The sequence below is a fragment of the Elephas maximus genome, chromosome 4, assembly GCF_024166365.1.
Source record: "Elephas maximus indicus isolate mEleMax1 chromosome 4, mEleMax1 primary haplotype, whole genome shotgun sequence".
Lineage (NCBI taxonomy): Eukaryota > Metazoa > Chordata > Mammalia > Proboscidea > Elephantidae > Elephas > Elephas maximus.
Window position 1 is genome coordinate 112,387,019 of NC_064822.1, and position 14,062 is coordinate 112,401,080.

At 37.6% G+C, this 14,062-nt stretch overlaps 2 protein-coding genes across 2 annotated transcripts; one reads left to right on the forward strand and one right to left on the reverse strand.

Moving 5' to 3' along the window:
• The first annotated feature begins 215 nt into the window (after positions 1–215).
• LOC126076376 (olfactory receptor 6C70-like) lies at positions 216–1,175 on the forward strand. Its single transcript, XM_049884912.1, has one exon. It carries the CDS (start codon positions 216–218, stop codon positions 1,173–1,175), a length of 960 nt encoding a protein of 319 aa, XP_049740869.1.
• A 3,355-nt stretch (positions 1,176–4,530) lies between these two features.
• On the reverse strand, positions 4,531–5,508 carry LOC126076377 (olfactory receptor 6C2-like). The gene has a single exon (XM_049884913.1). It carries the CDS (start codon positions 5,506–5,508, stop codon positions 4,531–4,533), a length of 978 nt encoding a protein of 325 aa, XP_049740870.1.
• Positions 5,509–14,062: the final 8,554 nt, after the last annotated feature.

Sequence of the window (14,062 nt, forward strand, 5' to 3'; positions counted from 1 at the left end):
TCCAAAACTGGTTTCACTTCTACAGTTCATTTAAACTCTTAGTTTCTGTTGCAGAGCTTTGGATCATATGTTCAACTTCCATGAAGTATTACATGGTAAATGGCCATGCTTCTGAATATGGGTCTTTTTATATATCTTTTTCTGGAGGTATACCTACTCATACAATTTCTGATTTTTGTACCTTTTTTTTTCTAGAATTTGATTGAAGTTTAAAAATGAAGAATCATACAAAGAACATAGAGTTTATTCCACTGAGACTGACAGGTAATTCTCAGTTACAGATTGTCATTTTCTTGTTTCTACTTCTCAGTTACATGTTGAGCATGATAAGGAACTTAACCACCATTGCCCTCACTCTGCTGGATTCCCATCTCAAGACCCCAATGTATTTCTTCCTTTGTCCTTTCCCTTTCCTGGAAATCTCATTCACAACTGTTTTCATCCTCAGATTCCTAATCACAACTGTAACCAGGGAAAAGACCATTTCCTATAACAGTTGTATGCCTCTGTTGTTTTTTTATATATTTTGGGGGGTTACAGAGTCTTTCCTTCTGGCTGCTGTGTCCTATGACCGCTACGTTGCCATCTGCAAACCCTTGCATTGTACATCCGTCATGAGCAGCAGACTGTGTCACCAGCTTGCACTCAGCTCTTGGGTAACTGCATTCTTGGTCATTCTCCTGCCACTGTTTTTGTGTCTTCACTTGGATTTTTGTGCTTCCAATATCATTGACCCTTTCATTTGTGATATTTCTCCTATCTTCCAACTTTCTTGCTCAAACACACATTTACTAGAATCCATTGCTTTTTTAATAGCTCTGATTAAAATCATTGTCACATTGGTATTAGTAATCATTTTTTACTCCTATATCATGAAGAAAATTGTAAAATTCTCTTCAGCTCAGCAAAAGAAAAAAGCCTTTTCCACCTGCTCTTCTCACATGATTGTTGTCTCCATCACTTATGCCGGTTGTATATTCATCTACATAAAGCCAGCAGCAAATGAAAGAGTTACTTTAAGCAAAGGAGTAGCTGTGCTCAGTACTTCAGTTGCCCCTTTGTTGAACCCATTCATTTATACTTTGAGGAACCAGCAAGTAAAACAAGGCTATAATTGTCCTATTGAATGTGCAGTATACAACCTTTTTTTTTTTTTTTTTTCACTTTGGTACTGATTAAGCTACTAGCACAAGATTTTTCTCAAGTTGCATCAGCTGGCTATGCCAACAGTTACCATACATTTCTTGAGCTAATGTTTCTGAAAATATTTGCCTATTAAATTTAATTGCCAATGGAAAAAGTAAACATGAATAGACCAATGAAAGTCTATTATTAGGACTCTCTGGCCTTCAAGATAAATTGTAGGAAGTTGAAGGCTTTCAGGAAGGGCCACAGAAAGTTAAAAAGATAAATGCAAGTTTGCCTAGGATAAGGTGAGGAGATAAATTTGTAGGGTAAGGTGCTAGGGAAACTCCCCATATTGTTTCATCATCTGTACAGCCTCATTGAATAATAAAGCAGTTTGCTCTGCCCTTCACCTTCACTTCTTTGGCAGAGCTCTTCTTCTAAATGATAGCACCACAACATGACCACCCATCCAACATGCTCTTAAAAATGACTTTGACACTTCCCTGAAGGAGAGGTGGAGTCTAAGTTTCCTTTCCTTAAATTTGGGCAGAAACCAGTAACATCTCTGATTAGTAGACTTCAAGTCTAGGTCTTAAAAAGACTACAATTCCTTTCTAGGTCCCTCTATTTGGAGATTTTTACACTTGGAACCCAGATACCATGTTGTGAAAAAGCCCAAATGAACCTATGGAGAGTCCCATAGAGGAATGAAGCTAGCCCTCAAACTTACAACCAAGATCAACTGCCAGATGTGTGAGTGAAAGTATCTTCAAGTAATCCAATCCTCTAGTGTTTAAATCTTCCGTTTGAGGCTCCAGACATCCTTAAGTAGAGACAAGCCTTGCTGTAGTCTGAATAAACTCCTGACAACAGAAAATGTGGGGCCAGTACATGGTTGCTTTAAGCCACAAAGTATTGAGGTAATTTTTAATGCAGCCCTGTTAATCAGAATATGGCCAGAATATGATTAGGAACTGAAGGTACTGAAGGAAGAAGTCTAAACTGCACAAAAGGCATTGGCAAAAACAAGTCTCCAGGAACTGGTTGAATGCCAACTGAGATGTTTCAACAAAAGGGCACTGCACTGAAAGAAATCTCTCACTGATGCCAAGAAATTTGAAGACAGCTACTTGGCAAATCAACTGGAAGTGATCCACATTTATGCCTATTCCCAAGGAACATGATCCAAGCAAATATGAAAATTATTGAGCAACACCATTAATATCACACACAAGCAAATTTTTGCTGAAGATCATTCAAAAGTGGCTGTGGCAGTGCATCCACCGGGAACCGCCAGAAATTCAAGCCAGATTCAGAAGAGGATGTGGAACCAGGGATATCATTGCTGATGTCAGGTGGATGCTGGCTGAAAATAGAGAATACCAGAAAGATGTTTATCTGTGTTTCATTGATTATGCAAAAACGTTCAACTGTGTGGGTAATAACAAATTACAGATAACATTGCAAAGAATGGGAATTTCAGAACACCTCATTGTGCTCATGAGGAACCTGTACATACATCAAGAGGTAGTCATTCGAACAGAACAAGGGGATGCTGAGTGGTTTAAAGTCAGGAAAGTAGTGCGTCAGAGTTCTCTTGTTTTACCAGGGACTATTTTAGTCATCTAGTCCTGCCATAACAGATATACCACAAGTGGATAGCTTCAGCAAAGAGAAATTTATTCTCTCACAGTCTAGTAGGTTAAAAGTTCAAATTCAGGGTGTCAGCTTCAGGGGAAGACCTTCTCTCTCTGTTCGCTCTGGAGGAAGGTCCTTGTCATCAATCTTTCCCTGGATTAGGAGCTTCTCCACACAGGAACCCCTGGTCTAAAGGACTAGCTGTTCTCCTGGCACTGCTTTCTTGGTCGTATAAGGTCCCCAACTCTCTGCTTGCTTCCCTTTACTTTTACTTCTTGTAATATAAAAGGTGGTGCAGGGCACACCCGAGGGAAACTCTCTTTACATTTAATCAGGAATGTGAACTGAGAAAGGGTGTTACATCCCACCCTAATCCTCTTTAACCACAGACAGAGATTATGATTTATAATGCATAGGAAAACCACAAAATGGAGGACAACCACACAAAACTGGGAATCATGGCCTATCCAAGTTGACACTTATTTTGGGGGACACAATCCGATCCGACAGGGACCTCAAACCACCAAGAAACAAGAACTAGAATTGTGTGTCCTTTGGACCTGGGGTCCCTGCACTGACAATCTCCTGCACCAGGGAAATTTGATGACAAAGACCTTCCCCTAGTGCTGACAGAGAAAGAAATCCTCCCCCTGGAGCTGGCACCATGAATTCAGACTTCTAGCCTTCTAAGCTGTGAGGCAATACATTTCTCTTTGTTAAAGCCATTAAGTATGTTTTAAAGTTGATGGAGAGTTGGCAATTACAATTTGATTTCATCCTGCTTCTCCCTTTTAATAAATATACTGGAATAGAAAAGATTATGCTACATGAAATCTGTTACATAAATTGCAAACTGTTTAGTTAACTTTTTTCAACAATGTCAAAAAAGCAATTAAAAAAAGATATAAACTGACACACTGATAAACTAAGAGTTTATTATGGAAGACAGAGAGATCAGCCACCATCTCAGCTTACCCATCAACATTGATTCAATTCGAAATCATAGTCAGACCCTATAGAACCCTATAGGACAGAGTAGAACTGCACCATGGGGTTTCCAAGGAGCAGCTGGTGGATTAGAACTGCCAGCCTTTTGGTTGCCAGCAAAAGTCTTAACCACTATGGCACCAGGGTGCCACCATATTGGCTTATATACTTCCAATTACTGTATCTTTGCTCCCCACACCCACAATACTATCCATAGTGTTTCTGAGTAATCAGAATTGAAGAAATAAAAACATCTTTGCAATCGTCCTGTGGATATCTCCTTTCCCCTTTACACATCATCATTTTAACCTGCCTGGAATGCCTTATTTGGTTGAATTTATTTTTTAATATGTCTCTGTTGTTGTTTTTTATTGATTATTTTAATTCTTGGATTTGTGATATAAGCTGATAAATTTGCATTAGAGGAAGCAACTAGTACTACTATTACACAATTTATCTGGTATATGCTTTGTATACTTTTAAATATTATTTCCTTCTTTCTCTTGAGTATTGAATAAAAGAATAGGTCAGGAGTGAAAACCAACTTTAATATCTTGGAAATATAAAGATTCATAAAGAGGGAAAACATCACGTATGATATTAGTTTCAAAGAAGAAGAAGGAGTGATTTGATTATGATGAGATAAAGATGTAATGTTAAAAGTCTTTGAGAAGGTTAATGTGATTAAATTACAGACAGGAAGCAATGAAATTAGGAGTTGTAATAAAATATTTATGGGACATTATTCTTTCCTTTTACTCTGATTCATCAGATAGTTTACTTCTTTGACAGAAATGCAATCTTCTTTACAGAGTCATTGAAAGCTAGTTTCACTTGCTTGTTCCTCAGGGTGTAGATGAAGGGGTTCAACAAAGGAGCAACAGAAGTCGTGAGCACTGAAACTCCTTTATTGATAGCCACTTCTTCCTTCGCTGAAGGCTTAATGTAGATGAAGATGCAGCTTCCATAAGTGATGGAAACCACAATCATGTGGGATGAGCAGGTAGAAAAGGCCTTTTTTCTTTGCTGGACGGAAGGAAATCTTAGAATTGTCTTGATGATGTATGTGTAGGACAGAAACACACACACTAGGGTGATAATGAGTGCAAATACAGCCACAAGTATAATCAGCTGCTCTAACAACCATGTGTCTGAGCATGAGATCTTTAGGAGGGGACCTGCATCACAACTAAAATGATCAATAGCACTGGAATCACAGAATTCCAGCTGGAGACCCAGGCTCAGGGGAGGGAGAATGATCATCAAGCCCGCTACCCAACAGCAGAGAACTAATAAGACACAGACCTTGTTGCTCATGATGGTCATGTAATGAAGGGGTTTACAGATGGCCACATAGCGGTCATAGGACATGGCTGCCAGGAGAAAAAATTCTCTTGCTCCAAAAAGAAAAACAAAAAATATTTGACTTGCACAAGCATTGTATGTAACAGTATTGTCCCCAGTTGATATGCTGTACAAGAATCTAGGAATACAGACAGTGGTGAATGAGACTTCTAAGAAGGAGAAATTTCTGAGAAAAAAGTACATAGGAGTTTTAAGGTGGGAGTCCACCAATGTGAGGGTAATAATAGTCAGGTTCCCTGTAACACTCAATATATAGGTGAAAAATAGAAAGGTAAAAAGCAGAGCTTTCATTTGTGGGTCATCTGTCAGTCCCAGCAGGATGAAGGTTGTTATAGCTGTGTGATTTCTGATCGTGGACTTTTGATGGCTACCCAATCTGCATGTAAACATCATAGAGATTTTGTGAGGAGGTAGATGTTTGGATTCTACAATAAAGGGCCTTGCTTTTAAAAGTCAAGCAAATTTAAATATATTTATTTTCTCCCTTCATATCATAATCAATATTGCCACTATTCCAGTAGCCTTCCTGAATTGTACATGTGGTAGGGGCAGCAGAGATTTTTCTTTAGGGTTCATCCATTGTAAAAGAATCTAACTTTTTCTATGATCATCCTTGACCCTCAGAATTTATAAATGTAGCTCAATATCTGTAATTCATTAAATAGATTGGATTTACAAAAGGCATGAGTAAAGATGATCACATTTCATGGGTACTTAAGTCTTTTTGTCCAAGACAAACCCAGGATATAGAATATATAGTTGTAGGTAATAAAGAATGTGAATTCTCTTGAATTGTTGATATCAAAGGAGTATTTTAAGAATAAGATGAATTTCTCCTGGAAAAGAATCAAAAAACTATGACAACAGCAAAATATAACACTGAATCCTGAGGCTTTACCTGGTCTCTTTATCCATTTCTGCTTGTATTCCTTATTCCTTATTCTTAAGACTATAAAAAAAAAAGAAACCAAACCCATTGCCGTTGAGTTGATTTCAACTCATGGCGATCCTATAGGACAGAGTAAAACTGTCCCATAGAGTTTCCAAGGGGCAACTGGTGCATTTGAACCACAGTAGCTCTTAACCATTATGCCACAAGGGTTTCCTCTTAACACTATAGTATCTATAAAAAAAAAAAAAAAAAAAAAAAAAACTAATTGCCATTGAGCCAATTCTGACTCATAGTGACCCTACAAAACAGAGTAGAGCTGTCTCATAAGGTTTCCAAGGAGCAGCTGGTGGATTCAAACTGCTAACCTTTTGGTTAACAGAGAAGTTCTTAACCTCTGCACAACCAAGGCTCCATACTACCTATAGATGGATTGATACATGACTATTTTACCGATAGTGTAAGAAAATGTCTTCACATATTTAGAAAAAGGAATAGCCTCATATGCTTTCATCTTTTATTTCAGTTAATTGACACTGGTCCCTTTTCTCTGAAATCCTCTGAAGCTAAAACTATATATATATATATGTATTCTTTCAGGCTGTGATTTTTTCCATTTTGTTTTTAATTCCATTGAAAATACAGTAGTGTCTTTACCTTCTTATCTTATCCCTACTCAATTTAGTCTTTGAACCACTGTAACCTGACTCTCATTTCCAGTTCCAGCCCCCGCTCCTCCTACCATCTGAAGGATTTTGTTTTTCTTGAATTATCTTCCCTGGTGTCATGAATTGAATTGTGTCCCCCCAAAATATCTGTCAACTTGGCTAGTCCGTGATTCCCAATATTGTGTGATTGTCCACCATTTTGTCATCTGATGTGATTTTCCTGTGTGTTGTAAATCCTATCACTATACTGTTAATGAGATGGATTAGCAGCAGTTATGTTGATGAGATCTACAAGATTAGACTGTGTCTTAAGACAATCTGTTTTGAGACATAAAAAAGAGAAGTGAGCAGAGAGACAGGGGGACCTCACACCACCAAGAAAGAAGCATTGGGAGCAGAGTGCGTCCTTTGGACCTGAAGTTCCTGCACAAAGAAGCTCCTTGACCAGGGAAAGACTGATAACAAAGTCCTTTCCCCAGAACTGACAGAGAGAGAAAGTCTTCCCCTGGAGCTGACGCCATGAATTTGGACTTCTAGCCTACTAGATTGTGAGAGAATAAATTTCTCTTTGTTAAAACCATCTACATGTGGTATTTCTGTTATAGCAGTACTAGATGACTATGACACCTGGCATCCCCACAGAATTTTTTTTTCCTTTAAAGTTTAGTCATTTGTCAAATGGGTTCCATGCCATCATTCTCATTTTCTTCCTAACTCTGATCTTTTTTCAGTGACCTACACAGTCTCCTCTTTGTTCATCTATGAAATATTGAGGTTCTCAAGCATTCTATCTTCAGACCTCTCCTTTCTTGCTTTGTTTTTTTAATACTTCTTAAGGAAACCTGGTGGTAGAGTGGGTAAGAGTTTGGGTGCCAACCAAAAGGTCAGCAGTTTGAATCCACCAGTCTCTCCTTGAAAACCCTATGGGACAGTTCCCCTCTGTCCTATAGGGTCGCTATGACTTGGAATTGACTCAACGGCAACAGGTTTGGTTTTGGTTTACTCCATACTATTCAAGAATGATTTCGTCCTGTCTGGTTGATTAGATTATCATTTATATGATGGATTCCAAAGACCAGATCTTTTCTCCTTAAAAATATTGCTAAGTGGACACCACCAATTCAATGTTCATAGCACCCTCATATTCCACATTCTCAAAGTGAAATCATGCCTCCACCCCTCCCCTCCAAGCCTTCTGTTCCAGTGTTCACTATTTTTTGTTAAAGCGCCATGTCTTTTTTCACAAGGCTTGCAAGGCTCTTCATGGACAGGACCTTCTTTGATTTTCCTGCTTCATCATTTGGCAGTTCCTTACCTTTTTTCTTCATACTTTAAGTTCCACTAACACTGACTACTTGCAATTATTCGTATTTTCTGTTTGTTGTCTCCTCTTCACAGTTGAATTCTTCTATCCTTCTGTGACTGCCTGATGTCTATTGGTCCTTGATGATTCCCCATAGGTATCAGTTCTTCAGGGAAGTCTTCATTTACCCACCTTGACTATGTGAGATTATGTACCTGTGTTCTCTTAAAGCACATGTTGATTACCGTATTTTATAATTTATTGTATAATATTATAATTTGCAGTCTGTTTTATGTATATTTCTCCAAAGTAGACTCTATGTTTTATACATTCTTATATCTCCTATATCTGACACACATGGGGACTTTAGTAAATGTAACTTGAAAAAATGGAACAGAGTCTGCAGACGCTCTTGTGCGTATGCTATTGGTGAATCACAACTACAGTTATTAGCACAACGATATAATTTAGAGAACAGACTAGAGTGCAAATTCACTGTTTTTTCAAGATAAAATTTACCTCAAGTATTCCACCTGGAGTTTGCCCTTTTTCTATCCTTTGTACTTCCTAACACGATCTTTTCACCAAACTTTTAATTAAGCAGCCTTCTTTCTTTTTTTTTCTCTTCAGCAAAACAATTATCACTTTTAATCTTTTTCCAGTCTTCAAATTTTATTGAGTAAGGGATGATATAGCTCCGCTTCTTTCAGAAGGCAAGGAGTCTCTCATTCTCCTAATTTACGCAGGTCTCATCTTCTCCAAACTTTTTCCACAGATGCAGGGTAGGTAAAATTTAGACAAAGGGGACATTTGCCCTCATAGGCTTTGTTCTCATTAGTCCTTCACCTAAACTCCCAGCCTCTTTTTGCCTGACTACTTGACATATACTGGCTGTGTGCCCTGATCACATGGAGTGCTCTACTCTGACACTCTATTGTTTGCTCTTCAGAAAGCATGAAGCCCCTGTGGAGCCTTCTCCTTCCTCCCTCCTATTAGAGCACATCTACTTAACTGTGTCAGGACTTGCTTTCACATGCCTATCAGAAAATATCAGACAAAGTATTTTAAATGTAATGATTTCACCCAGTTTCTACTATGTGCCAGGTACAGGGATAGGCTGTGTCTCATAAAACACAGTTGGTTTATACTGAAATTTTCACTGTAGCACTTTATGTAATGTTTCTTCTCCTCCTTTTCCTTCTCTTTCTCCTCCTTCCCCTTTCCCTCCCCCAACCCCTCCTTCAACCCCTGCGTTCTCTCCTTCCCTCTTCCTCCTCCTCCTTCTTCTTTTTCTTCCAGAAACAGTTGCATTGAACTAAGAAATTTAGTGGGTGGCACTCTCTAAATTGGAATTATCAAGGATACTTATCACAAATATATGTTGCTGAGGCTTAGAGAGACCTAATAATGTCTAGCCAGGCAGAGTGGAGTGTGATGGGTGCTGGACAAAAGAAAAAAAAAAAAAAAAACCTTGTTGCCATTGAGTCGATTCAGACTCATAGTGACCCTGTAGGGCAGAGTAGAACTGTCCCATAGGGTTTCCAAGGAGCACCTGGTGGCTTTAAACTGCTGGCCTTTTTAGTTAGCAGGCATAGCCCTTAACCACTACACCACCAGGGTTTCCCAGTTGGGTGCCGGTGGAGAAATATTTTTAATATTCATATTAATGTATGGGAACCACCTTAGCTAATTAAGGAAGTTTGTTTCCCAGCTCTGACACCACCACCTATAACCCCCGTAAGTGCTGTCCCATCCCTTATATCATATAGCATAATGCAATCACTTAAGTTATATTTACATTATAATTTCAGACACAAATGATTGCTGAGATATTAACTGACTTTTTTCCTTGCATTATGGGTCTTATTTTATTAATGTGAGTTGTGGCCATTTTATGTATACTTCAGACTCTTTCTGCTTATGGAGCAGTAACGGGTGCTAGTCCTCAACCAGCATTAATTGCTTGTAATGTTAGCTATGAACATATGTCCTATCTAAAAACAGAGTCTCTAGAGTCCCTACTATTTCTCCATCATTGCATGAGATTATATCTCCCTGGGAGACACAAATTAGTCTGTTATATGAATGATTTTTCATTCAATTTGTTTTAAAATACTTCCCGCAAATAACACGTGTCCTCTCGGTCTGAAGAGAAAAAAAAAATTTTTTTTTCTTTTTTTATGGATACGTGCCTTATAAAATGGCTTAAAGGATATTTGGAAATGCCCACCTTGGTTTAATGGAACCATCACAGGAAAATGGACACTTACATAGAAAAACTAATGAAAAATACTGTTAAGGGAAAGGGTCCAGGCCTGGCATAGCTACAATGATGATGCTAAGAAAGTACACTGGCCAACGTTGTACAGCTGCTGCTTGTTAGGTACTTACTTTATAATAAAACTCCGACAATTTTTCCAGAAATCCATAAATAACCAAAACTGTTGTCTGTGATGAACTTTCTACTCCCAAAGACTGCCTGTTAGCTAGCCTCGCACACTAATAAGCAGCTGATACAAGTAAAGGAAAACAATTCTTTGCAAACTTTTGAGATTTGCCATCTCCCCTCAAACATTTTTCTCTTATTCAAATTCTGTTTGCCATTGTTAGATAAAATTAATGTATTGATGATTTCTCTGTTATATGAGTAAAATAATGTGTTTAAAATTTACAATACCTTTTTCTTTGGTTTTGGTTTATTAAGAACCAATTCTCACCCAAATACTTCAGGGTCACAAAAGGTGAAACAAATAAGAAAGATTATGAAGTAACAAAGAATTGGCACCCTCGGTGTCATTTTCAAACTCCTCCACCAATCACACTGGGCAAAAACTGTCTTACTGAAATACTTTGTCAGTTACGTGAAGTGCCTCAGGGAAAAAAACAAAAAACTTCTGTTTCCTTACTCTTCAAAATACTCTCATTTAAGAGTAATTTCTCTCATTTAAGTATTAAGAGGGCATTTTTGCTGAACTAACAGCAACTCTGCTCGCATAGTGGTTAAGTGCTATGGCTGCTAGCCAAAAGGTTGGCAGTTTCAATCTACCAGATTCTCTTTGGAAACTCTGTAGGGCAGTTCTACTCTGTCCTACAGAGTCACTATGAGTCGAAATTGGCTCAAAGACAATGTGTTTATAGCAACTCAGGAGGGAATGAATTATTTACGCTTTATTTTTTCTTCATAAAAGTAATATTTATAACGTAGAAAAGGATACGGGTTTATAATGTCAAAATTTTAAGCCGTGGACTATTTCTTTGGGAATACATTGCAGAGACTTGGAAGACATTGTATGTCCTTCACATTACAGTGCATGGATGACTACTTATGAATGTGTAAATATAGCCCTGGCAATGACCTCAGTCCCATCAAAAGTCTGTTGCATAGTTGAATAGTTTCATGAATTGTCTACTTCAATCTCTTGTATGAAATAATTGAAACAAGCTTAACTAACCACATTTCAGAAGAAAACACTAATAGATATTTCTTTCCCTTGTCTCTCAAAAGAGAAATTCTTTCTCATAGCTACCTTACAGTACTTATGGTTTTGATAATTTTTCATGGTTTCAGCTGGCAACTCCTTAATGTGTTGAGTTAAGGGAGATACGACTTAGCACAGGTCAAATATGATAAACCTACACTTAATTTCCAGGCATCTCCTGGAGGGTCTGCAATTCTCACATCATATAAAGGATTTTCTTAGAGAGTTTTCCTTATTTAAAGTTTTGGAATCACTTTTCTTTGATCTGTGTCATGAAGGGAGGAAAGTCTAATGTAAGGGAGGAGACCATAAGAACTTCCTCTGGATTTGAAAGAGCTGATGCTCTGATTGTTCCGAGCAGGGAGTTCACTTTCTTGCTCTAACAATAATGATATTTATGTTCTTCTGCTCAGTCTCCTGTAGGTGCACTGGGATCACCTGAATGAATAAAGTAAATTATCCTTGATGACCCAGGTTCAAAGTCACTAATGAGCCCTTGTATAATGAACGTTGGCAAAACAACAAAAATTGGCAACAGCGACACTGTCCGTTGAGACAGTAAGATGAAATAACAGCACCAGACAGAGGCCTGGCACCCATCATAACACGGAGAAGAAAACAAAAAATAAAGAAAAACACACACACACAAGTCTGATTCAATTTCCTACTGTTTTTCTAAGGGTAGGGGTAAGAGAGCTTTTTTTTTTTAACTTATATTTTGCTTAACTTATTTCCGTGTGATACAAAAAAAAAAAAAAAAAGTTTCCAAGGAGTTGATTCTAACTCATGGTAATAATGTCCTGCACTTGACTACTAACTTAAAGATTAGCAATTTGAACCCACTTAGCAGTGCCACAGAAGAAAAGCCTAGAAATCTGTTTCTGTAAAGATTACAACCAAGATAGCACTATGGGGCTGTTTCACTCTGTAACACATGGGGTGCCATGAGTTTGTGATATAATAGCTGGTAAAATACCTATTGAATATGAAAATAAACATTGAGAAAAATTACTCTGTATTCAGTGGTATTGTTAAATGAATTTATATTTCATTAATCACAAGACCAATTATCTACATTTGAAAAACAGGAGAACATGTATATATCAGACATATTATTTATTCTGCCTACAGGCAATGCTTCCTCGGAACGTGGCTACATGAATGACTTTCAAAAACTGTTTGCACGACTAAGAACCATTGATTTAACATATTCTTGCTTTGACATATCTGCCTCTGAAATTTTGAAATCACTGTATTTAAAAGAAACATCTTGATTCAGTGAGAATGTTTTCAGAACAGGTAAAATTAGAATTTGAAGGGCTAGTTAAAAGAAATGTTTCTATTGGTCATTAAAAAAGGGAGATGAAAGTCACAGAGACCTGAAGATGAGATGATTGTTTAGAAGTTTGAAGAAACCTTGTATGGTCACTAGAGCTACTCTAGGGTTTTTTGATTTGACAAGAGTACTACAGTGCTCATGATTAATAAATTTGTCATGATTAAGAAAGACAGCTCCTGTGGTATAGGAAGCAGAAAAAAATGCCCTTGATGCCCAGTGCTTGGGTAAGTAAAGCTATCCTTTTCTTTATTGGTTTTATTACATCCTATTATAGTTTTGGAAACGCTGGTGGTAAAGTGGTTAAGAGCTATGGCTGCTAACCAAAAAGTCAGCAGTTCATATCCACCAGGTGCTCCTTGAAAGCCCTACAGGACAGTTCTACTCTGTCCTATAGGGATGTTATAAGTTGGAATGGACTCGATGGCAGTTGGGCTTTGTCATAGTTTTTGTGAATTTCTTCCTGTAGTTTTCATTTTATATTTTAATTAAGACAATACATTGTTTTTGATTATTATTAAAAATTTTCATGTTTTTTATACTTTCTGTATTATAAAGTTTTAGTTATTAGGATTTATGCTGTGGAAGACAATGTATTTTAGGTGTAGACTGTTATTATGCCAATAAGTACCAGTATTTTTATGCAGATAATGCAATCCTTCTGCTTTTGTTTGGCAACCATGCCCTCCCCCCTGTGAAGTATTTTCAGAAACTCTGCAAACAAACCTGGAAGGCAGGGGTTACTTGCATAAGAATATGGTAAACAAATTTTTTAACTGAGATTTAGAAAGAAATCAAAACAGTGAATTTGGTTAAGATTTTTAAAAATTATGACTTTATATATTGGACTTGGAATGATGAAAATGAATCACATCAAGGTAGTAATATTATCCAGCTACAGAGAGGTTTAGTTTAGTCCTATATGCATTTTATTATTTTCTACTCACTCCCTTCCTTTCTTCCTTCCTTCCTTTCTTCCTTCCTTTCTTTCTTTCTCTTTCTTTCTCTTTCTCTCTGTCTTTCTTTCTTTCCTTCTCTCTCTCTCTTCCTCCTTTCCTTCGTTTCTTTCTTTCTATTGTTTTCTGTTTTTTTTTTTTTTTGAGTAATGCCTTTCTAATGGGGAGGGGTGGTATCTCATTATAGTTTTGACTTGCATCTCTCTAAAGAAAACAAACCCTGGTGGCGTAGTGGTTAAGTGCTATGGCTGCTAACCAAAGGGTTGGCAGTTCGAATCCAGTTCGAATCTGCCAGGCGCTCCTTGGAAACCCT